This window comes from Myxocyprinus asiaticus, chromosome 17 (genome assembly GCF_019703515.2).
Source record: "Myxocyprinus asiaticus isolate MX2 ecotype Aquarium Trade chromosome 17, UBuf_Myxa_2, whole genome shotgun sequence".
NCBI classification, from domain to species: Eukaryota; Metazoa; Chordata; class Actinopteri; order Cypriniformes; family Catostomidae; genus Myxocyprinus; species Myxocyprinus asiaticus.
Genome location: NC_059360.1, coordinates 39,434,590 through 39,461,291, shown reverse-complemented (window position 1 = coordinate 39,461,291; position 26,702 = coordinate 39,434,590). Strand labels below are relative to the sequence as shown.

The 26,702-nt window shown below is 37.8% G+C and overlaps 1 protein-coding gene across 1 annotated transcript; it reads right to left on the bottom strand.

Annotated features, from left to right (window-relative positions):
* Positions 1 to 85: 85 nt before the first annotated feature.
* On the bottom strand, positions 86 to 22,753 carry LOC127455150 (prepronociceptin-like). The gene is made up of 3 exons (XM_051722771.1): positions 22,669 to 22,753; positions 11,897 to 12,036; positions 86 to 2,753 (listed from the first exon to the last, which is right to left on the bottom strand). The coding sequence occupies exons 2-3, from the start codon at positions 12,017 to 12,019 to the stop codon at positions 2,190 to 2,192; spliced, it is 687 nt and encodes a 228-aa protein (XP_051578731.1). The 5' UTR covers positions 12,020 to 12,036; positions 22,669 to 22,753; the 3' UTR covers positions 86 to 2,189.
* Between the last annotated feature and the right edge of the window lie 3,949 nt (positions 22,754 to 26,702).

Genomic DNA, 26,702 nt, shown 5'->3' with positions numbered 1-26,702 from the left:
GTATAATATTGCCTTGCTTTTGACAAAATAATGACAGTATGAACAAAATCAGGGCACACAATCATTTGCTGCATGACAAGCCACAGAAAATAGTAAACTATTTTATTGACATAGTTCAGTGTTGCTATATACAGTTCATTTAGTGAACACAATTTTTATGATTGGAATAAAGGGGAAAGCATGAACTTGCAATGTTTGCATAAATACATTATTTCATATGCACAAGTACAAATCAACTTTGTCAGTTAAAAAATAAAAACATTTTGGTTTCCAACACTCAATCAGGAATCAAACTGTGTGCATGTGTGCCTGACAGAATTCGTTATGTTTGTATAGGCATATTACAGTGATGAGATGTTGCTGGAAGGGTTTATGTGAAATCTGGCTTTATTTATTTAGGGGGGCATAGCAAACATGGTTTAATTTTCCTTAATCTGTCTATGAATTTGTAATGGTTTTCATTGACCAGTAAGTGTCAGTGTTGTGTAGAGGAGCTGGATTTGGACCTTGTGAAGAGCTCAAATGGTCTTTGTGCAATTTATGATTGATTGAACTATAAGGGAAATTAGGTACAGTTTCACTTAATGCCATCTATAGATGTCTGAAATTGAATTAGAAATGAATCTCACCTGGACATTTTAGTTCCCCCCCACCCCAAACTTTAAAGGAATATTCTGTGTTCAATACAAGTTAATGGGATAGTTCACCCAAACTGATTTCAAGCTCAATTACAATTCCTAGCGCCATCTAGCGTTCTACACATGTGTCAAGCACTAGGAAGAGTAATTGGGCTTGAAATCATAATCGTGCCAAGAGACCGCAATGGCAGAATGTACAGTGACAAAGGAGTTACATTTTGGTCTGTTCTCACCTAAAACTGATTGGTTCGCTTCAGAAGACGTGGATTAAACCACTGGAGTTTTATGGATTACTTTTATGCTGCCTTTATGTGCTTTTCGGAGCTTCAAAGTTTTGGTCGCCATTCACTTGCATTGTATGGACCTACAGAGCTGAAATATTCTTCTAAAAATCTTTGTGTTCAGCAGAAGAAAGAAAATCATATACGTCTAGAATGGCATGAGGGTGAGTAAATGATGAGAGAATTTTCAATTGCTATAAACTCAAACAACTCCATTTGTGGCATAATGTTGATTACCATGAAATATAATTTTGATTCGTCCCTCGTGTATTTAAAAAAAAGAAGCAAAGAATTGCAGTTACAGCAAGGCGCTTGCTTTGGAATTGAATGTAAACATTAAAATACATACTGTTTCAAAAGTATAGCTCCAAGACGTAAACGTTATGCATGTTAACATGATTTTTAGTATAATAATATTGCTTACTAACCTAGTCTGTGTAAAGGTATCCAATATTACAACTTTGTGGCCATGACGACATAGGTAATGCAGGTTAACCATGTAATTTATCATACTAAAATCATATTAACAAGTATAATGTTTATGTATTGTGGCTATACTTTTGAAACAGTGCTTAGTATTTTAACGTTTATGGAATGGCATTCACTCTTTGTAAGTGCCTTACTGTAACCGAGGGATGAGTTGAAATTATTTTTTGTGGTAATCAACATTATGCTAAAAATGATTGAGTTTAAAATTTATTGAACCCGAAACATTCCTTTTATCACTCATTGTAAGTCAAGTTCATTAGAGCTTAGAAGCTGTAGATTAGAAAAAGTGTACGTGTAAGTAGAGTTTTGGCCCTGAACTACATCACGCAAAAGTTTTTAGTTACTGATGCCATTTTAGAAATGCACTATTCAGTTATAATGAATTTATTCAGCTAGCATAAAGTGTCTGATAATAAGGGGTGTTACCAATATAAAGCAAATAGTAGCTATTAGGCTGCTCATGTGATCTCAACATGGCAGCGCCCATGAGGTGACCCACCGCACGTAAAATAAAACCTCTTTTATAAGGCTACTGAAATAGTCTTCATCTCATGAGAGTGCATATGATTTTAAACATTTTTCAAAAGTACTAGTCATTTCATTACCGTGTGCACATTTAAGTATCTATTAATGTAGTTCTTATTTGACATATCAGATGCTGAGTTAATGCTAATCCTGTAGCATTTATTTATTTTGTGTGTGTGTGTGTTTGAGGAGAAAGGTGTATGATATATTTAGACTGAACATTAATATAGTGGTTTGCTGGGTAAGTTTATTTGCTTTATTCATTCTCGCTAGCTCGAGTGCTCATGCCCAAATACTGCTTGAGAAAATCGCTAAAACGTTTCTGGTTGTTCCACTTGCGGGCAGATTTGCGGACGCCTATAAATCCCCCGTACCTCTTCTGCAAAGACCTGCGAGGATCCATAAACTTCCTGTAGCCATACTTGTTTTTGAGGAAGCCTCCAAAGCGTTTAATTAGTTGGATAGCCGCCTCTTCCTCATTGCCCTCCATCTCGCTGTCTTCATTTTGCTCTTCCTCAGATTCTTGCGTGGACTGAACTTGTAGGAACTTGTATTTTTTACTAAGCTGCATATTTTGGTCTTGATCCTGATCTTCTGCACCCACAGCCCGTGTAACATGGTCGAATCTTTTAAGGTTTTCAGAGTAGTGAGGGTCGTTCTCGTCCACAGGCAGAAAGGTGTCTGTTTCCTCATCTGCTCTCTTCAGAATGGCGGCCTCTATTGGAAAGGAGGCTTTTGGTTTCTGTTCCACAATGGTCCTGCGACACAGCTCCCAGGAGTTGCCTGGAGAAAGTTTACCATGACACTCTACCAGACACACCTGAATGCAGACAAACACACGCACATTACACTGAGTTTTAATACAGCTACAGGCAGAAACATAAAGGCATGTAGAAAATCTTGAATGTTCAAGTAAGTTCTTGGTTTATTAGTGACATAGGCTGCAATGTTTAGCTGCAGTGAATTCGACAACAGAAGGTTGAAAGCTAAACTCTGTACTCACTGCCCCCGTGGCCGAAGCGGGAAGTGTTTATGAACGTATGAGCACATGTGAGCTCCAGTTTCTGGGTGAAATGTCCAAAGAATGGTGCCAAGAGTGAGTTGTTTTTAGTTTTATATGTAAAACAGTGAAGAAGAAAGCATATTTTATTAACTCTACAACCAGACCCCAACCCTAAACCTAACCTTCAGTGAAGTAAAAATATGACATTAGAAGGAAAATGGAACCTCTGAATTGCCTTCATCGTTGATTATGTAAACATGTTTACTCCCTGGTGATGCAACGCATTATCAGTCCTGCCATGGGAAATGGTAAACACAATTGAACTGATGCAAAAATGTCTGATGGGAGTTGGTGCTAATCAGTAACTCTTGAGATGGAGTTGATGTCAAAGTACTGGAACATCCGGTAGCAACATGTCAACTTTTTGAAAAATTTTATTTAGAATTTTTTTTGAATTACTTTTGAATTACTTTTGAATTATTATCCCAATATATATATATATATATATATATATATATATATATATATATATATATATAATACAAAATAAAAATAAAAAAAGATAGTTTTTAGTTAATTGATAGTTAATTTTCTTTTATCACAGTATGACTATTAAGTGAACATAGGGGTGAATTTTGTATATTTTCACTACTTTGGTTTGAGCGAATATTGCCATTTTTTTGTGGATGTTGCCACTAATTTCTAAAATTAAACACTGGCAACTTATAATTTAGAAATATTCCAGTTTGGGGGCCTGGGTAGCTCAGCGAGTGTTGATGCGAGTTCGAATCCAGGGTGTGCTGAGTGACTCCAGCCAGGTCTCCTAAGCAACCCAATTTATTCCGGTTGCTAGGGAGGGTAGAGCCACATGGGGTAACCTCCTCGTGGTCACGATTAGGGGTTCTTGCTCACAATGGGGTGTGTGGTAAGTTGTGCTTGGATAGCGGAGAGTAGAATGAGCCTCCACATGCTGGGAGTCTTCGCGGTGTCATGCACGATGAGCCATGTGATAAGATGTGCAGATTGATGGCCTCAGAAACGGAGGCAATTGCGACTTGTCCTCTGCCACCCAGATTGAGGTGAGTAACCGCGCCACCACGAGAACCTACTAAGTAGTGGGAATTGGGCATTCCAAATTGGGGAGAAAAGGGGATAAAAAATCTTTACTTTTTCCTTTCTCTAACTGAAATGTTTATAACAAAACATATTTTCTTGGGAATATTATTTTACTTGGTAATCAAATGTAGGTTTTCAGGCTCAATACAAGCTCAATCAACAGCATGTGTGGCGTAATGTCCCTCCTTTTTGACTTACAATGGAAGTGAATGGGGCCTGTTGTTGTAAGGTTTAAAGGTAGAAATGTGAAGCTTATAATTTTATAAAAGCACTTACATTAATTCTTCTGTTAAAACTCATGTATTATTTGAGCTCTAAAGTTGTTTAAATCATCACTTTTACAGTTATAGGGTTTTGTGGTTTGTTGACATTACATGTTGTCATGGAAACAAAGTTGTAAAATTGGATATAACTTTACACAGAAAAGGTTAATAAGCAATTTTATCACACTAAAATCATGTTAACACACATATTTTTTAAATGTCTCATGGCTATACTTTTGAAACAATGAGTATTTTAACATTTACAAATTGGCCCCATTCAATTTCATTGTAAGTGCCTCACTGTAACCCAGATTTTTTTTAAAAATTGTTTTGTTTTTTAATTTTTTTTAAGGAGGGCAAGTCAAAATAAATTTTTGTGGTAATCAATGCTATGCCATAAATTCTGCTGATATACCTTAACTTGTATTGAACCCTGAATATTCCTTTAATAACATCAGCCTCTAGGAAGTGACATCATTTTTGGGAGGAAAACAACAGAACAAACATAAGAATTAGCAATGGATTTGTTTTTTAATTCTGTGAGATTTTGTGATACTAGCTGGTTTGCCTCACTCTTAAACATTCCTTTCTGGTAAAACTACAGAAATCTGTATATTAATAGTTATTAGGATAAAAATAAAGAGCTAAAATTAGCCAATTAGCCATGCTCAGTGAGGAACTGAAAGTTACTGTACATAAAGGTGTCAGTTTGAAGTTAATTTAGATATTTTTTATATCTTGCCATTGTGCAATAATCAATTTAGACTGAACTCTGAAAAAAAATCTGCATTGTTTATCCTTTTGATCTTTCATTCAAAAAACTCACAAAAATCTAACCTTTAATTGAAGTAAAACAATTGAAACAGGGGAGAAATCTCATTATTAAATAAATATTTTTCTCCAAAACGCATTGGCCATAATTATTGGCACCCTTTTTTCAATACATTTTGCAACCTCCCTTTGCCAAGATAACAGCTCTGATTCTTCTCTTATAATGCCTAATGAGGTTGGAGAACACATAGCAAGAGATCTGAGACCATTCCTCCATACAGAATACCTCCAGGTCCATGTTGGTGGACTCTCCTCTTCAGTTCACCCCACAAATTTTCTATGGTGTTCAGGTCAGGGGACAGCGATGACCATGGCAGAACCTTGATTTTGTGGTCAGTGAACCATTTTTGTGTTGATTTTGATTTTGATGTTTGTTTTTGCTTTTTGGCAGAGGCAGCCAGGTTTTGATTTTTTATCTGTTGGTATTTGATAGAGTCTGTGATGCCATGTATCCAAACAAGATGTCCAGGACCTCTGGCAGAAAAACAGCCTCAAAAGATCCAGCACCACATTTAACCGTGGGCATTGGGTACTTCATCTCTGTGTGCACCAAACCCATCTCTGGTGTTTGCTGCCAAAAAGCTCTTTTTTTGTTTCATCTGACCATAGAACCCGGTCGCATTTGAAGTTCCAGTAGTGTCTTGCAAACTGAAGACGCTTGAGTTTGTTGTTGGATGAGAGCAGAGGCTTTTTTTTCTTGAAACCCTCCTAAACAACTTGTGGTAATATAGGTGATATCTGATATGTTTTTGAAACTTTCTGACCCTAAGACCCAACTAATTTCTGCAATTCTCCAGCTGTGATCCTTGGAGATTCTTTGGCCATCCTCCTCACTGTGCGTGGAGACAATATAGACACACGTCCTTTTCCTGGCCAATTCTTAAGATCTCCAGTTGATTTGAACTTGTTAATTATTGCCCTGATGGTGGAATTGGACATTTTAAATGCTTTGGCTATTTTCTTATAGCCACTTCCCATTTTGTGAAGCTCAACAACCTTTTCCCGCACATCAGAACTACTATACTCTTTAGTCTAACCTACTGTGATTGAAGATTAAGGGAATTTGGCCTGTGCGTTACCTCATATTTATATCCCTGTGAAACAGGAAGTCATGGCTGAACAATTTCATGTTCCTAGTCACCCAGGAGCATTATAAAATGTGAAATATGAATGGGAATATTCTTCAGATATATTTTACTCATAAGAATTTCTAGGGGTGCCAATAATTGTGGCCAACGTGTTTTGGATAAAAATATTTATTTAATGACATATTTCCCCTCTTTCAGTAGTTTTACTTCAATTAAAGGTTAGATTTGTGTGAATATTTTGAATGAAAGTTCAAAAGGATAAACAATGAAGATTTTATTTCACAGCCTTCTTTGCTCATATTTACCACTGTATGTACTAATTGAAAATACCATATAATTGCACTTTTTTCATGCTTTCTTCAAATGCACACAAAGAAACCTTGACCACTACAAATGAAGTGGTAAAGTATTATAGCTTTTACAAATACAATTATGGGAAGTATACATTAAGTTCAAATATAGTGTACTTTAAGAAAGTACACTGGTTTTATGATTCTACAACTTGTTTGAACAGTGTTAAAAGCAATTGTCATAATAATGTTCTTTGAGCACAAAAAAAAAAAATATAATATTATATATATATATATATATATATATATATTTATTAGTAATATGACTTAGAAATATTTTCCTATTATATATACTGTATACTGTATATTTTATTATGCCATGTCTGTTCTGAGAACTTTTAAGAGTGCATATTTAATATGCATTTCAACATACTGTTATCATCTTAACAGAGAACAAAATCTTTATTTGTCTGTTTTATAACTCGGATGTATACTGTAACACCTGTTGATGTTTCTGCTTGGGGACTTGCTATAGGCTGTTGTGTTTGCATAATTTATGAGTTAGGTCTGTGTAGGTTTTGGGGTTTGTATTAACTAACATTTAAAAGTAATTGGGGTTATAGTTATGTTTCGAGTTCAGCTTAATGTTAAATATGTCGTTTTGTGTTATGAAAAGGGGTTATTTTTTAGTTAGCCTGGCTGAGATTAGTGTTGCTTTGAGATAGTTGTTATCCTGTGTTACACTGTGCAACTCTTAAGGCAATATTTCAGTGTTATCATTGTGGATTAATAACAGTGGATTTAAGACTCACCATGCTTGGTCCCCCAATTTTCTTCCCAATAATACCCATGCTATAATACTTTTCATGCAAGTGCCACAAGTATACGTATATATTATTTCCAGCCGAAATGCAGTTGTGGTGTGGGCAAGCAGTAGGCTATATTATTAGTATAACATTAATGGATGTCCAGAACTAATAAGTTTACATTGAGTTAATTCTGTATATTTCAAAAATTAAATGCAAGGGTAGATATTTAAAGTGTACTAAAGTATATTTGAAATAGTTCCATTTTAGCACAATCAAGTATACTTAACACATCTACAGTGCATCCGGAAAGTATTCACAGCGCTTCACTTTTTCCACATTTTGTTATGTTACAGACTTATTCCAAAATGGATTAAATTCATTATTTTCCTCAGAATTCTACAAACAATACCCCAAAATGACAACGTGAAAGAGGTTTGAAATTTTTGCAAATGTATTAAAAATAAAAAATGAAAAAAAATCACATGTACATAAGTATTCACAGCTTTTGCTCAATACTTTGTTGAAGCACCTTTGGCACCAATTACAGCCTCAAGCCTTTTTGAGTATGATGCTACAAGCTTGGCACACCTATTTTTGTGCAGTTTCTCCCATACTTCTTTGCAGGACCTCTCAAGCTCCATCAGGTTGGATGGGGAGTGTCGGTGCACAGCCATTTTCAGATCTCTCCAGAGATGTTCAATCGGGTTCAAGTCTGGGCTCTGGCTGGGCCACTCAAGGACATTCACAGAGTTGTTCCGGAGCCACTCCTTTGTTATCTTGGCTGTGTGCTTAGGGTCGTTGTCCTGTTGGAAGATGAACCTTCGCCCCAGTCTGAGGTCCAGAGCGCTCTGGAGCAGGTTTTCATCAAGGATGTCTCTGTACATTGCTGCATTCTTCTTTCCCTCGATCTTGACTAGTCTCCCAGTTCCTGCCGCTGAAAAACATCCCCACAGCATGATGCTGCCACCACCACTAGTGCTTCACTGTAGGGATGGTATTGGCCAGGTGATGAGCGGTGCCTGGTTTCCTCCAGACATGACACTTGCCATTCAGGCCAAAGAGTTCAATTGTTGTTTCTCATGGTCTGAGAGTCCTTCAGGTGCCTTTTGGCAAACTCCAGGCGAGCTGTCATGTGCCTTTTACTGAGGAGTGGCTTCAGTCTGGCCACTCTACCATACAGGCCTGATTGGTGGAGTGCTGCAGAGATGGTTGTTCTTCTGGAAGGTTCTCCTCTCTCCACAGAGAAATGCTGGAGCTCTGTCAGAGTGACCATCAGTTTCTTGCTCACCTCCCTGACTAAGGCCCTTCTCCCCAGATCGCTCAGTTTGGCCGGGCGGCCAGCTCTAGGAAGAGTCCTGGTGGTTCCAAACTTCTTCCATTTATGGATGATGGAGGCCACTGTGGTCATTGGGAACTTCAATGCTGCAGAAATTTTTCTGTACCCTTCCCCAGATCTGTGCCTCGATACAATCCTGTCTCGGAGGTCTACAGACAATTCCTTGGACTTCATGGCTTGGTTTGTGCTCTGACATGCATTGTTAACTATGGGACCTTATATAGACAGGTGTGTGCCTTTCCAAATCATGTCCAATCAACTGAATTCACCACAGGTGGACTCCAATCAATCTGTAGAAACATCTCCATCAGTGGAAACAGGATGTACCTGAGCTCAATTTTGAGTGTCATGGCAAAGGCTGTGAATACTTATGTACATGTGATGTTTTTCGTTTTTTATTTTTAATAAATTTGCAAAGATTTCAAACAAACTTCTTTCACGTTGTCATTATGGGGTATTGTTTGTAGAATTTTGAGGAAAATAATGAATTTAATCCATTTTGGAATAAGGCTGTAACATAACAAAATGTGGAAAAAGTGAAGCGCTGTGAATACTTTCCAGATGCACTGTATAGTTGCACCACAGGATTGCTTTCGGCAAACTAAATTTACAAAAAGTAAAAAGTACAAAATTAGTTGTTCCAATTTAGCAGACATTAAGTATACCAATTTATAGTATGCCAGCAATACACTTTAGTATACTGAAGCACCCAAGAATAAAGTGTGCTTAAGTATATTATTTTTCCACAAGGGTAGACCTCTATAACACAAGCAATTAAAAGGAACAGTGTTTAAAATGTACCTACTGCATGACAGAAATGACCTTTTGAAATGAAAGTTTAAAAGTTGCTTTGACACCAGGAATTGGGAATTAATACAGATTTACAGAGAGAATGAGCCACCCTATCTGTTTATCCATACTGAAAAAGTTTTTTTTGCACCCCAGGGGAGCCCTCTTTACGCTACAGAGGGCAACTGTGTACCATCAGTTTCTGCAAGAAGTCTTTCAAAATGTTGTTATTGTGTTTCTACTTAATTACACAACAAGATAATTGAATCACACCAGCTGTTTTGAGTCGAAGGGCCAAATGAGCTCTTCTGCCCCTCAAAAGCGTCTTATTGACATGAATCATAGAGGGTACGGCCTCCGCTCCTCTGAGCCGTAATCAGCTACAATACAAAACCACATTACACTATTACGATCATTGCCCTCTAATAATGAATAATGATGAAGGAAATTTGTTATAATTCAGGCCATAAGTATTGTACATTACACAAAATTCAAAAAAGATGAATTAATAAAATGTCGTAAGATCTGTGCATGGCAACTCAGAGGTTATTTTTTCCATAGCTTCTGAGACTTTAATTCTCAGTTATGTTTCATTAAAGTATCAACTTTGTCTCAGATGTTTCTCCCTAAAATCCCTTTGGACAGGGGTACTCAATAGGTGGACTCCGGTCCGGATCCAGACCGAAGGACAATTCAATCTGGACCGAGATCTAAATCTTTGTGCTAGTTATCTGGCACCTGGCTAAGTGACTGTGTAAGCATAGGTGTATACGCACGCGGAGCGGGAATAAAGCGTGTCCATCACTAAGCGATTATTCCCTAGCACTGAACACACTTTTATTCCTGCTCTCCATGCGTTGCCTCTCTCCCCACTATAGAGGCACCACATAAAGCCTAATTTACTGTATGTAGGCCTAGTTGCAGGCACGGTTATTTTAACAACATTAGCGGAGACAACGCTACAGATACTGGCATCTTTCGCTTAAACATACTGCAGAAAACAAAAATGAAGCAAAATGAATCTATCTTCATCTGTATGATATGTGATTCAGATGGTTCAGCTAAGCCAAGTCTGTGTCAGGGCAAGCCTTTCATAATAAACAAACAGATTTTTATTCTAATTTGGTGACAATTAATCAGAGATGTCATCATGGCATGGTTGGCAAGGAAAGTGTATTTATACTAAAATTAAGCAAACAGTGCGCTTTTTTAAGTCCTTGTGGTCGCGTAGTGATTCACCTCAATCTGGGTGGTGGAGGATGAATCCCAGTTGCCTCAGCGTTTGAGACCATCAACCTGCGCATCTTATCACGTGGCTTGTTGAGCGCGTTGCCACGGAGACATAGCGCGTGTGGAGGCTTCACGCCATCCACCGCGGCATCTGTGCTCAACTCACCACACGCCCCACTGAGAACGAACCACATTATAGCGACCACGAGGAGTTTACCCCATGTGACTCTACCCTCCCTAGCAACCGGGCCAATTTGGTTGCTTAGGAGACCTGGCTGGAGTCACTCAGCACGCCCTGGGATTCGAACTAGTGAACTCCAGAGGTGGTAGCCAGCGTCTTTTAACACTGAGCTACCCAGGCCCCCAAGCAAACAGTATTTTAGCTTCACTGTTGTTATGTAAATTGTTTGTTTGTTTGTAGATTCTCACTTTAAGGAAAATGTAAAAACGGTCCATTCAGACTTTTATATTTTTATTAAAAAAATTCTCAGGGGACACCCCTGAACCTCCATACAGTGTTTTTTTTTTTATCTATCAAAAGGCCTCCTAAGTCCCATATATTCTGAAGGTAAAAATATTTAAGCACAAAAACTGGACTGCTGTCATTCAGCTTCAAAATGAACTGAACATTTGAAGACACTATTTTGACCATTTAGGAATTATTATTTATTTTTTATTTTTTACAAAGTACTATTGCTGCCAACGTGGCAAGTTATAAAAACTATTCAAAAATATATATTATATAATTTCATAGTCATATGACACCGTGTAAGCTACATATTATTATCCGGACCTTTGCTGGGAAGGAAATGTAGAGACTGTACCTCTTGGAACTTTAACTGAATACCACTGCCTTAGGAGATTTGAAGAATAGATAAAATGACACAAGTGTTGATATACAGGAAGAGTGTAGAGCTATAAATTTAATGCGGACATATTAAAATCTCTGACTTTAAATGGCAGATTCTGGTATCTTGGCAAATCTGAGCACTGTTTGGCACTGAAATTGAGGAAATTCTCTTTTGAAACTCTAGACAAGACAGCCTGACATTGCAACAATTCTGTTTGGTGCTGCTATGGTACAGAATACACAGTCATCACTTTATCTAAAGTCTCAGTTTAATCTCATAGCTGTCTTGGAGAAATAAAATAAGATATTAAAGAGATCTCATTCTCCTTTCCTACAGGAATTTACTCCAAGGAATTACCAAATTGGTGAAGGCAAATTCTTTAGGCAGCTGTTGGCTGCAGAACAGGCAATCTTTCTGGCAGTCACACCACACTGGGTTACACAGTCCAAGCAACAGTAGCGTCCACAATGGGGTCTTCATCACGGCTGAAGTGCAGTCTGCAGAGAGTGTGTAGACAAGAGAAGATGGTGAGTAAATCCCATCATAGCATAGACGTGTATAGTTCAACATAATCTTCCATGGCAATATGATGGATTTAGTCAATAACATGCAGAAATTCATAACTTTAACAAACTACATTTAAAGGTTCTATCTGAATGAATCTAACATCTCAACATCTGCAAGTTCTTAATTAGCAAAACTCATCATCTGTAGTAATTGAAGCTGGAATTAGTGCCTGTGGCAAAATGAGAGTAGAATAGAGATGAGGAGGAGGATTTGAGCTGATGTGATGCTCACTGGTTAGTCACCACATTAGTCCAAACATTAGCAAAGACTACAAAGCCTCAGCATAAAAAGGATAGAAAAGTTTTAAGAATAATAACCATATTTTGTGATTTCCTTGTCAAACGAATAAAGCGCAGATGAGAATGTACGTCTCCAGCTTTAAAAGTGAACGTGACATGCTGACTGCCAAACCATCCATTTTTTAGTTTGTTTAAAAGCAACTTCAAAATAAATCAATTCCACTTGCATTACACTTCAATTGAAGGTGTCACTGGGTACAAAAATAAAAGGGTGTTAGTCACGTAGAATTGATTTTATACTGCTCAAGGGAGTTTTGTTGAGTTAGTGACTATATGAGCAACAAAAAGGGAAAGACACATAATTATAAGAGCTTGAGTAAATTACACTCAACTTATGCAGGAGAGAGAGGACTGGATATTGATTTTGGCCAACCCCTTCATTGCATTTAGTTTATTTTTTCTCAGTAAGTACAAGATGTTGCATCTAAATGGATGCATGGTAAGTTGCAGCATTGTTTGGAGGGGATCATTTCCCCCATGTCCTATGTCATTTTAGAGGGTTTATTGTCATAGTCCCACATATTTGGATGTAGTTGACATTCTTGATGTTTTTCATTTGCATTATATTACAGGTTTCTTGTGCAGTTTAAGGGCCCCAGAAATTCTTAATCTCTCCGCAGTTCATACAGAATCATACATGTGGGATGCAGAGCTTGACAGGCCTTCAAGATTTAATTAACTAACTCTATTAAGTAATAAAAAAGCTAACCTGTGGAATTATCTTATATTCTCAATGGAAAACAGTCTTTCATTAACAAGATGGGAGGAAAATTGTTGCAGTTTGTGAAACTGTGCTGTTCATTTTCCTATAGGCTTAAGAAAGATTTTCAGTTTGAAAAGGAAATAGTGGTGTAAGATTGTTAGACTAAGAGCTCTTTTTTTCTTACAAATTTTTTGTTATTTGTGACATGCTTCAAGGCTCATTTTAGCCCATATGTTTCATGTGACATTCTTAAAAGGAATTCTCTGAGTTACATTTACATTTAATCATTTAGCAGGCACCTTTGGCCAAAGTGACTTACAAATGAGGAACATTAGCAATTTCTCTTACAAAAGTCAACAATATCTGCAGTATCGGACTGCCAATTTCCTAGAGAAGCTAAGGTAGTGTAGAAGCTAAAGCAGAAGAAAGAGACAGACAACTTAAGTTGTTTTCTCTTTTTAAAAAATAAATAATTAATTTAAATATTAAGTGCCATAATTTTGGACTGGTTCAGTGCTCACCGAAGAGATGAGTTACATACAAGTAAAGCACTTAACAGCATCTATCTTAAATCAAATAATAATTCCAATGTTTACCTCAGTACCCCACAAAAAACATGTGTGCACAATTGTACTTACAATGAAAGTCTAAGGGGCAACCAACGGTTGTAACTTTGCCCCAAAGACTTCCATTTGTTGACAGCATATGAGAGATTAATATAAATGGAGTTAATTAACAGAGGTTCGGGAGGAGCATGTTAATTTTAATCTGACAAATCACGGTCCGCGAGTAGGAGTATATAAGCCACTGCTTTCCTGTTTCCTGTGACAATTCTCCTGACATGACAGTCTTTCCGGCAGTGGCCCCGCCCATCCACAACAGAACCATGCGATGTCCTGTTACTCTGCTTGAAGCATTCGACCTTCTCATCAGATAAGCCATTTTATCACAATCATTACGTTATTCAACGACAGCTGCCGCAACAGCTCACCATTTTCAGACATCGTTATATGGCGGCTGCCACTTTAACGCAGTAGTTGGTTTTTCTACTCTGCCTTTCTCCCTTTCTAACCATTACTTGCCAAAGAAGATCCAATTGGGGGCCTGGTAGCTCAATGGTAAAATACACTGGCTACCACCCCTGGAGTTCGCTAGCTCGCTAGTTTGAATACCAGGGTGTGCTGAGTGACTCCAACCAGGTCTCCTAAGCAACCAAATTGGCCCGGTTGCTAAGGAGAGTAGAGTCACATGGGGTAACCTCCTCGTATTCACTATAATGTGGTTCGTTCTCGTTGGGGCGCATGGTGAGTTGAGCGTGGTTGCCGCGGTGGGTGGCGTGAAGCCTCCACACGCGCTACGTCTACGTGGCAATGCGCTCAACAAGCCACGTGATTAGCTGCGCGGGTCTGATGGTCTCAGACGCGGAGGCAACTGGGATTCGTCCTCCGCCACCCGGACTGAGGCGAATCACTACACGACCACGAGGACTTAAAAGCACATTGGGAATTGGGCATTCCAAATTGGGAGAAAAAAAAAAAAAGAAGATCTAATTGCATCGAGGCTGCCTCCGCAAGATCGGCCACTGCTTCACCGTATATACCAGTGCTACCGTTTCATAAGGCCGTGCTCAGGTCCTTTCATCGTAACTGTCCTTAATCATTCCCACGCACCTTGTTTTATTCCCGTTCTAGTGCACAGGTGGTTCCTCTTAGCTTAATTGCAGTGCTTCAGTTGTCTCCTCTCTCACTCTCTCGCAACTCCTGAGAAACTCCTCACGCACCGGAGCTCGAGAAGCCCTGTGTGAAAGCTGGAGGAGCTGAACACGCAGCACCAGCTGAAGCCTGGGCTCTGATTCTCTGGGGATCGAGCAGAGTACTTCCTCCTCACAAAACTATCACCATGCGATGCATTACCTATGCAAAATATGTATAGTACAGCAGGTGGCAGTCATACTCCTACAGAGTGAATGGCCACAAGTGAATCAGTCAATAATGATCGCAAGTCCATTTCTCCTGCATTTCAGTATGCAGCACAGAGTCAAAGCTCTTTATTTATCAGATAATTTTATGCTGTTTTTTTCACATTGTTTATTAAGATGTATTTCCCAGCACATTTCTCCTGCATTTTAGTATGCTGTGCAGAGCCAAAGCTCTTTATTTCTCAAGATCATTTCATGCTGTTTTTTTCACATAGTTTATTAAGATGTATTTCCCAGCACATTTCTCCTGCATTTCACTATGCAGTGCAGAGCCAAAGCTCTTTATTTCTCAGATCATTTTATGCTGTTTTTTCACATTGTTTATTAAGATGTATTTCACAGAACATTTGTCCTGCATTTCACTATGCAGTGCAGAGCCAAAGCTCTTTATTTCTCAGATCATTTTATGCTGTTTTTTCACATTGTTTATTAAGATGTATTTCCCAGCACATTTCTCCTGCATTTCCATATGCAGTGCAGAGCTGCAACTTTCTTTATTCCTAGAAAATTTATACTGTTGGTCACATTATTGTTTCTAATTGTTACTAATATTTATTTGCTCTTCTCTCTAGACTCGTGTCCCCAAACCTTCGACTGCATGCTTTCCCCCTAATAAGCATTAGCAGTCTGCATGTTTTCCCCTCAAATAAGCATTAGCAGTCTGAGGTTACCCCTCTACCGATGCAAGTGCAGCCAACACTCCAGTGGCCATGGATCTAACTTTCCACAGATTTCTTAGGGTTGTGAAATGTGTATAAGTTTCACCTAAATATGAATATTTTGTCGTTTCTGCAGAAACGCCTGGAATTGCACCATCTTCAAGGGTTTCACCAATATTACTTCCAGAATGTCTCTACGAGAGCCCATCTAAAATTCCTTCCACGGGATTGTTCACAGGTTTTCCTCTTGCTTTCGCTATCTAGGTATCATTCCAAGACTTCACCGTTACCTTCCAAGGTAAACATTAAAATACATTTAAGTTGCTAGAAAGCACAACTGTGGTGCTCCTACCATTGGCTCAAAACATCCTTAAGCCGCACACAGCCGGGCTGTCCAGGTGCCACAACCATGGCGTCTTTCGGGACATACACAAACTACCGTGACACTGCAAAGTAGCGCAAATGTGCTGTACAGGTGCCACAACTGTGGTACAAATGCACTTTCCAAGCACCTCATTCATGGGCCTGTTTTCCTCTTATCAGAAATCTAGGGGCGTAGCTCATAAATACACATCGCAAACCACAATTCTGAAAGGTTCTCTACTCAGCGCCACCTGCCATTCTAATGCAGTGTGAGCTCTTCCATTCGGACGCAGTGTGAACCTCAACAAGTTGGGCCAGGTTCTCTCTGTGAACTACACTACGTTCGAGTGTAGTGGTTGTGCAGTAATCTTAAGAGCCTTTTAGTATTTCCCATTAACCTTTGCATTGGCATTTCCTTTGCCCATGGTTGAAACGAGCCCAACACATAATAAGGCGTGCATAAATTTAATAAAACCACGTGTGCCCTACTTGATACTGCAGCCGCAGTGCTCCACCAGATAATATGCCGCAGCTCCCACCCACGCTCGATACTGCCGCAACATCACCTGCATACTCTCGATAATGCCACAGCAGAACCTCTTTCGCATTTTGATACTGCTGCAGTAGTGCCCCACCATGACAAACGTAATAAAGTTCTATTCTTAACTAAACTTTTGCTTTCTTTAAAGCTGCATATAAACGTAATTGACATGTTTTCCTTAAATAATCTTTTGCTTCCCTTACAGACATGTATAAATGTAATACATTTATGTATTCCTAACTAACCATTTGCTCCCCCTACAGGTAAGTACAAACTAACCTTTGCTTCATTTACAGGCTTTGATAAATTTAATAAAGTAATTTGTGCCCTACTTGATACTGCAGCAACAGTGCCCCAACACTGCTGCAGCAGTGCCCCGCCCATGCCAAATGTAATCAAGCTATCTATTCCTATCTAACCACTTGCCTCCCGTACATGCATGTACAAATGTAATTGTCATGTTTATCTTAATAATAGCTTAATAATAATGGCTAGGTTTTCCTAACTAACATTTTGCTTCCCTTACAGATGTGTACACAGAGTTATTTCTATTTTCTCCACAGGCACTTTCAATTCCTATGTTCCATAAATTTATAGATGTGCATCTACAGTAATGGAAACACAGCAGCACTCCCACAGGAGCCCCTTTACCATGCCTCCAAATATGTTTTACCATGCTTCCGATGAAGCCCTTTGTCTTCGCTTCTCAGCAGCCGCAACGAGCATTACAGGAGATGGCGGTCACCACCTCCTCCTGTTCTTTTCAAGCACCATATTTTCCCCGTCTCTGGGTAGACTTCTGAGTGAGGCTACATCCGCAAGCCAGCTGATCTGACAGTATACCGATGGTACAACTCCCTACAACCGTACACAGGTCCTTTAATCTAAACCTTCCACCCGGATCGGGCCCTTACACGAGGCTGCCCCCGTAAGCCGGCTGATTAGATGGAAAATATCATAGTACAGCCCCCTATAGCCGCAGAAAGATCCTTCGTCCAAACCTTCCACCCAGACCAGGCCCTCGGGTGAGGCTACCTCTGAAAGCCGGCTGTTCCAATGCAGTTTACCACGATCTAGCACTTCTTTCAGCATTCAATTTGGCGTTTCCTTCACCCAAATTGGGGGGTTATATATATTGCACTTAATAATGGTCCATTTCACAACTTGTTTCATTCCTAAACCAATTCAAAGGCATTTAACCAGATACCACCAAAGGCTATCTGAGCAGCATCCTTTTTCCATAAATCAATATTCGGCAAGTCCGCCCCAGCAATCAGTAACCCCCAAATTTTTCTGCTCATTAAATGCTCAGGCACCAGAATGCCTCTAACCATTGATATCATAACAAAATGCCTAACAACCCTCCGCCTTGGTTACCATTCAGTAAACACAGCTTGCCACAGTTTATCCCAGCCTTCTTCAGCTTCCTGCGTTGCTCAGAAATTACTGTCAATACTAAGACATGCAAATAATAGACAACGAAACAATCAGACTCTTCATTAAACAAAGCAAAACAGATCAAGTTAAAAAGGAACATTCAATTTACATTATCAACCTGCCCACCCCCATCCAACCTTACCAATCTCTCGCATCATTTTTCACTTACAGATATTCCCACATTAAGTCTCCTCTAGATTCGCTATTCACCGATGATAATAACCATGCAGCTTCAAGAGCCCTCCCGTTCGAATGTGGCGTTGAGCCCACTCAAACTCACACGTATAGCGGGCTCCCCCTTTCGAAGCACCGAGTGGGCTTTTCCGTTCGGATGCAGAGTGGACCCACATTCGGATGCATGCTGGCTTACCCGTTCGAAAGCCGCGAGCTAAACCACTCTCTCTTTAGAGCAGTCTCCTGTTCGAATTCCAGTGTGAGTCCTCCCTTTTGAATGCAGCGTGAACCAACACTCGTTCTCACATTCCCTGTTCGACTGCATGCTGGGCTTACCAGTTCGAATGCTGTGAGCTGCTGTGACAATTCTCCTGACATCCCTCCTCCACCCCATCTCCACTTGTTCTCTAGATTCATCATTGTATAAGTGTATAAGTTTACCTCTTCTATACAGGATTCATTTACATACAAACTACTGAATTACTGTACCTCTGTTCATTTTTCATATTCTGATGATCTGAAATTAGTAAAGACATAATAAACTGGTTTCTAAAGAGTACAAGTAGCTTTTTTTGTCATTGATGCTAATAAATATCATGATGAGAAATGATAGATGTTATCCAATAAACAAACCGAGCGTAAAGAATTCCATGTTCTGCTTCATTTCCTGTCTCCATCACCAGTCGCTATTCTCATGCAGATATTCTCCATCATTTCAGACTTGTAATCTCTTGAGATTTTGAATGTGTGCCATACACGCTTGGCTTAAAACACAGTGGCTCAATTAAACTCCAGAAGTAAATGGGGCTGGTTATGCACAGCTCATTTCTCAATCAAACATGTCAAATCAAAGCTAAATATCAGAGAGAGTTCTCAGTGGCAGAGATGGACCAATGGATAGCATTGAAAAAGGGGTAAATGAGCTGATAAATGCATAATTATGATCACATACATACTTAGTTTACATTATGTATGTCACAACACCAACAGCATAAACACTGAGGAAAAATACAGCACTCAACTATAAGGAGTTGTGGGCCATTTGATGGAACTGCCCCACTGGGCCAGTGCTTTCATTGTTGTGTTCATGATTTTGTTTGCAATGCAGACTTAAACATTTGGTTTTCTGTGATATTTTAAACATTCTTGTTTTGCGAATTATGTTCAGTTCTGATATACTTTAAATATTACCAAGGTAATATTATCTATCTATTATTGTAGATGTTTTTGTCGAAATTGCGAAAAAATGACTTGTGATAGTCTTGAAAGCATCTGTTTGAATGGGTTGAAAATGATTAAATCAAAATTGTTTTGCACCTTATGCCATAATTTTCATCATTAAATGTATAGTCACAGAGTTACAATATAACAGTAAAATTTCCAGCTATTTTTGCAAATTATAAGCATGATATTTTTTTAAGAAAGCGATGTTTAATGATAATTATAATATATATTATATATTTTTATATAATATATTTTTTCTAACACACAAAAATATGTTGCTAAAAGTAATATTATGTATTTGTTTGATAACTTTTACCAAAAAAATCATCAAATCCAAATTAGTGCTGTCAGTCGATTAAAATATCGTGATTAATCGCATCATTTTTGCAGTTAATCGCGATTAATCGTGCATTTTGAAACTGCTGAAATTTGACACTATATAAACTTCTTTTCCTGTCAAAATGCATTTATTTCCATCTTAGTAAAGAAAACAAAACAATATGTAACAATATTATGCTTTATTAATTAACATTTTCCAAACAAAGCCTTCCACAGTATAAAGATGAAAATGCTCTAAAATAGCACCAATTAATGTAATATTAAGCATTTCCCAAAGTCTAATTGGGAGTTTGACTAATTGAAAGAACAAGTCACCCCATAGGTTGCATTTTCATTGCAGTGGACATTAAATCTCTTAAACTCTCATCCTCCACAATATTAATCTGCCAGTAGACTGTGGCTATCTGCTTTAATTCAGCAATCATGAAACCGCGTTCATGATTCGCATCAGGGCATCAATGCCAGCGTCAAGCACCACTTTGAACTCCACATGAAAAGCACTTGCACATAAAACATCTCATTCTGCATTTTGGTGATAGTTAAGACTTGATGTGCTCCTGAGGTAATTAAAATGTGCCTTACATAGGCTGAAAAATACTTGATTTCTATCACAAGTCCATTCTGGGCTTGTTTTCTATAATAAATAGCATTAAAAGGTCCTTTCTCTATCATCTTATCACTGACACTGAAGTGCTGCTGTGTGTGCTTGTAGTACGTCAGTGTAATGATTCTAGGCAACACATTGCAAAGGTTCTGCCCTTCCAACAAGTGTTTATGCAGGTTTATTATGCTGACAGCTCTAATCCAAATGATTGAGCCCTGTAATATGAAGACCATGATTGGACAGCAATTGGGGCAGAGTGTATGCTACACAATTATGACAGTTGCAATTGTTTTGGATTAGTGACTTAGATTTCCTTCAAAAATAACTGCATTATTGTAAAAAAAAAATTAAAAAAAATAAAAAAATAAAAAAAATCGAGAAATTAGGCAATTTTTAGCAACCAAGTTTTAACCCAAACTGCCTTAAGTATCTAATACTTGATTTCTAAAAGTGTCATTATTAATAATAGCTATATACAAAGTGAACATCAATGAAATGACTAGAACCATGGAACAATATTGCCCAAAGGTGCAATATATTGCTCACAGGTTGCTCTTAGCTCAGGAGACTAATGGTGGTTCTCAGTTGTGTTTCATTTAAGAATATTTTTATTTTTTTTACAAATTGTGATTTCATATTGAATTCGAATGTTTGAGTGCAGACTTTGGTATCTCTGACATATCTGAGAAAAATGTGAAACATTGTTGAGATCTCTTCTGAAACTATGATCTAACATCAGTGGCAAATTACCAGATAAATATGGCCCAAATTTGTATACAGACTGGTTGACAGACAGACATCTAAGATGGAAGGAAATGAAGGGGAACAGTATAGTGCATCAGATTTTGTTTGTCACCTGTATGTCTTAGCAGGGCTGCTGTATAAGTGTAACCTTTGAAGGTCACAGACAAACTCACAAGCAGGTACATGCAAGCACAAACTGAAAGCAAAATCACCACAATAAGTCTCTCAGTAACTGCAACTATTTTAAAACATTTTATAAGGAATGATCAGTGGCAGAGACAAAAGGATTTACCACGCTTTAACACAGCAGCAAAGATGGGATTTGCATTGACACCCATGACATAAAGATAGATTACCTAATCAAAGAGCTTAAGGTTGCTTTCATGCTTGTGATACGAAAGTAAATGTTTCATCTACGATGCTGAATCCAATTCTTAAAGTGAAGTTAAGGGCAAAGATTTCTTGATGAAATATCCTAACTTTGTTCAACTCATCTGCACAGTGCAGTTCTTCACACCAATGCAATGTACTTACTTAAAAATCTTCTAGATTAGAAGATTCGAACAATTATTTTTCGCTCTTCAGTTTTAAACCTGAGCACTAAATCCAAACTAACTCTAGCAGATAAGCAATTTATAGGCACTATAGCCATAGAGAGCAGAAAATTGTGTGGTAATGCCCCATGAACAGATAAAGACCTGGGCATTTTGTGCTTCAAAGTCAGCTCAATTTAAGAAATATTTCTAAATACTGTCGATATTTCCTTTCACATTTTCCAGCAGAGACTTAACCGAACACCCTGCGGTATACAGTAAATTTCTCCCTAAAGTTGATTGGTGTGTTTAATCACCTGAATTATTATGCCCTGTGAAAATATGCATTGATTTCAGAATGTATCGATCGATGACACAATTATGAGAGCAAAGTGAATAAAATGCCCCTGTCATTTACACAAATAGGTTTCAGAGGACATAATAACAGCACGACCTGTAAACATCCTTATCTTACACATCTCATTTGATGCTTTATGTCTGGTAATTGTGGTTTAAAAAAGTATAACCTATCCTGCATGTGGTTAACTATGATTTTATCTGTTTTCTTTAAGAATTGCAGATGAAAATAACAAGTAGTGATTAATAGTTATTTTGCATTAAGTATTTTGCTAATACTTTCACTAAACTACTGATCTTTAATATGAACTACCATTCTTTTTTAGAATAACTCAAAATGAAAGTCTTTCACACACTTCACATTTTTATTTATGAATTTGACAGGTGCTTTTACTCAAAGGTATACTTTTTTTGCCTATGCATTCCCTGGGAATCAAACCCATGACCTTGCCGTTCCAATGGCGCAATTGGGCATAACTACAGGAACACAAAAACTCTAAAGTCGAATTAATCATCAATCAGACTCTTACGAACTGAGCTGAGTAAATTTATGTAAATACATTTGGAGCATTCAGCCCCCTACATCTCCCCACCCCCTTTAGCCTACCTGTACTGTGTGGGTCAGGCACCTGTCCTGAGCAGATCTGCTGAAACTGAAGGCAGTTATATTCTCCTACCGCCTGCTTGTGTTTGTTTCCTATGTGGATGCTGTTGCTCAGTATTCTTATAAAGACACACCCCTCCCTGTGGTCCAACCCCTAACCCCCCTTTTTACAAGTGAGAGAAAAAGAGAGAGAGGACACAGGAAAAGAGTCTCTTACATATATTGATGGGTGGACATACCTCGATGTGTCAACATGGACGTCAAAACTATCTTCTACGTCATGGATCGCATGCTCTCAGAACGAACTAGAAAACTAAGAATACTGGCAAACATTTTTTTGAGAATACGCACACACTCGTTCTACAGTATGTCTTCTGTCCATTCATCCTCTATTCTTCTAAAGAGTCCAAAGCTCAAAAAACATTAATGATGCTTTGAGAATGATAAGCAAAAGGCTTAACTATTGCTATTGTAATTAACTGAACTTTAATCTCTGCAAGAAAATTACAAGTCTAAAAGTTAAAATAATTGTTTAATTTAAAAATAAAAACTTTTAACTGTGATTTTGAGAATAAACAATGGAAATGAACTCTGAGGACTTAATGAGAGTACTCAGTAATGTTTTATTCAAGTATCAGCTTTGTCTCAGATCCTTAAGAGATAGAGATAGAGAATTTTTTTTTTTGAGTTAGACAATCATTGACATACAGTTGATAAAATTAAAGGGATAGTTAACCCAAAATTTAATATTCTTTCATCATTTACTCACCCATATGCCATCCCTGGTGTGTATGACTTTCTTTCTTCTGCTGAACACAAACAAAGATTTTTAGAAGAATATTGTAGGTCTGTAGGTCCTCACAATGCAAGTGAATGGTGACCAGACCTTTGAGGCTCCATAATTCACAAAATTAATCATGAAAGTAATCCATAAGACTCCAGTGGTTTAATCCATATCTTCAGAAGCGATATGATAGGTGTGAGTGAGAAACAGATCAATATTTAAGTCCCTTTTTACAATAAATCTCCACTTTCACTTTCAAAATGTGGAAATAATGTGAAAGTGAAAGTGGAGATTTATAGTAAAAAGGAACTTAAATATTGACCTGTTTCTCACACTGGAGTTATATGGATTACTTTTATGTGGCCTTTTTTTTTTTATTTTTTCATTTTTATTTTTTTTTATTTTTTGAAACTTCAATGGTCTGGTCACCATTCACTTGCATTGTAAGGACCAACAGAGCTGAGATATTCTTCTAAAAATCTTAGTTTGTGTCATATACATATACATCTGGGATTGCATGAGACTGAGAATACGATGAAATAATTTTCCTTTTTGGGTAAACTATCCCTTTAAAATGAATAACATAGCCCAAATAATTTGTTCTTGGAAGAATTTGTTGAGAAATGTTTGAATTCATATTGAAATTTGACATTTAATTGCAGACTTTGGAGTTTTATGGAAAATCACAGCACAGTTTGACAGACATTGTTGAGATATCTATTGCAACACTAGAGGAGACAGATGAGAGATCTCTGGGGTCTTTTTCTTTGGAGAAATATCTGAGAAGCATTGAAACATGAGCAAAAGTCTCAATTTAATCCCATTTCTCTAGAAGGAACAACAGACATAAAGAGATCTCAATTATGCTTTTACTTTCCTATGGGGAACCCTAAATCCTGATTTTGTGACTGGCATGTGTATGAAATCAAATGTTCATCTGGAACAAATGTTGTATGTCAGCAGATTATGCAATCTGACTTATGTTTTAATAGTCTAAAAACTGTAGATTCTAATTTGTATTGAATTGCTTTCGTGCTTCCAGGCTAATGAGTCACTGTTCAATGCAACAGCTCATTGATAGACATGCAAATTATATAGCATTATAGATTTGTGCACATGCATTCTCTAAAGTAAACATTGTCTAAGAACCAGGTCTTGAGTGTTTAGTAAACACTTCACTCTCTCAGTGTGTTTGTTTTAAATTAGTAGGTTATCAATAATGTACTTTATAAACAGGAACGACGTATACATATATGAAATGTACTGTTCAACAGAGCTAGCAATGGTTGACAATATAATGATTAATACTTACATACATACTAATACTTGATTCTGATGGGTCAGTCGCACCACTCTGCTGTCAAATATTTTTGTATAATGACTGTTAAACTGTATTATTGATCATTGTACCTGGCAATCAATTTACCAACATAGTTGGGCTAGTTTTATGATCTCATATCACTCTGCAGTCTCTTCTAATAAAATCGAATTAATTTTCTAATTTCAAGCAAATCAATAAATCATGTCCACTGATTTTTCTATTTGGAAAGTAGCCGTGCAATAAGCGGGATAATGAACTGTCAGCCATTCATTATTGCAAAATAAATCCCTTGAGGATAATGCAAGACTGATCACCCTGTCAAGGTATTGTTTGCAATAATGACCGACTGACTGCACATCAGAAAATCATGGTTAGTTCATGATACCTAATGCATTTACAAATGTTAACAAATAAAATCTTAATGTAAAGTGTTACCAACCTCACTTTGCTACCTAAAACTTCCTCTGAACAAGTTTTGAAAAATCTATCCTTGTTTAAGAAATCTTCAATAATGAGTGCTGACGGTCACACCAGTGAGGTGGGTCTCATGAATGGCAGATTTAAAATAAACCTATTTCATGGTGATAACACAAAATCCCAAATACAACGTAAGGACTCGAATGTGTTGAGATTGCTTTTCGAGCAGTGAGCAGCTTGTGAATTGAAACCCAGTCTTGTCTGGCAAGTCCAAAACAGCCAACACACCAGCACTCTGCTCACAGTTGAGGGCACCAGAAAATTGGTCCTCCTGACTATAGCCTCCACAGTTTCTTAAGATGAATCTCATAAACCAGGTTTAAACAGTCATGTGTTTGTCCCTGGGCAGGTATATAGAGGACCTCTGATTATTGTGATGGTAAAAACAGCCTCTCGCTGAGATGCCCATCTCGTGATGCTAAAAGGGGCTTTTGGACAAAATTATGTTTCATTGTTGCTCTCAGCTGGGTGGCATGAAGGAGGAGATTTGATAAGTGTGTTACAGGATGAGCTGTGTTTTTTTTTATCTGGCTGTAGCATGTTACCATGCTGAGGTAATGAGGGCCAGTGAAGAGACTCATGCTGAGAGAGCAGAAAACATTTCGTCCAATATTCTTATCGTATCAGCCTAAGAGTAAGACTGTGATAGGCAAAAGTGTTGGTTTGCATCTGCACTGGTTGCTGATTACAGTGTGTTATGGATTCAGGGTAACAAAACCCTTTGCAAAAATCTTAGCACTCTTTCCACCCTAAATAATGACACTTTCCAAGGGTACCAAATATGGCATGAAACTCTTAAAAAGAAGTCAATTTTTCTTGTATTTTATTTTATTTTTTATTTTTTTACAACTAATGGTCAAAAAAGGATGCTTAACTTTGAAAAATGTTGATTGTTAACATCGGGAGGTAAAACTAAATATTATATGTGCTGTTTTATTTTCAAAGCAGTGTAAGCTCTAGTTGCGAGTTGTAAAGTGAGTTGTTACCATTGTGTATGGCACGAAAGTCCTTGTGCTCCCAACAAGGGTGTAGATTTGGCTTGAACATTGGGGAGGGGTTTATCCAGGGTCCAGGCCCTACCACAGAAAATCAGGAAATATATGGGAATTTAAATCTTTGATTTCGACTCATATCTTTAATGATGTTATCCATTTGTTAAAGTTGTGGAAAGGTCTTGAAAATTCATTTGTCAAAATCTGGGGGAGCCTTGTAAGGCTGAGCGCTATAAACTTCACATTGTTGCATCTGCTACTGAGCATGCCCACTGGAGAAACTTTGTGGATGAAGACACTACCCACAATCCCCTGCTCTTGGATTTATTTAAGTGTGTTTGGTCAAAGCATGCCGACTTATGAGGACATATAAAACATTTGTAAATAATCTGATTTGAATTAAAAGATGTTTTGCTCTTTATGTGTTTTTAATTGTGTTTTGCTGTAAAAAGTTGTGTTTTGT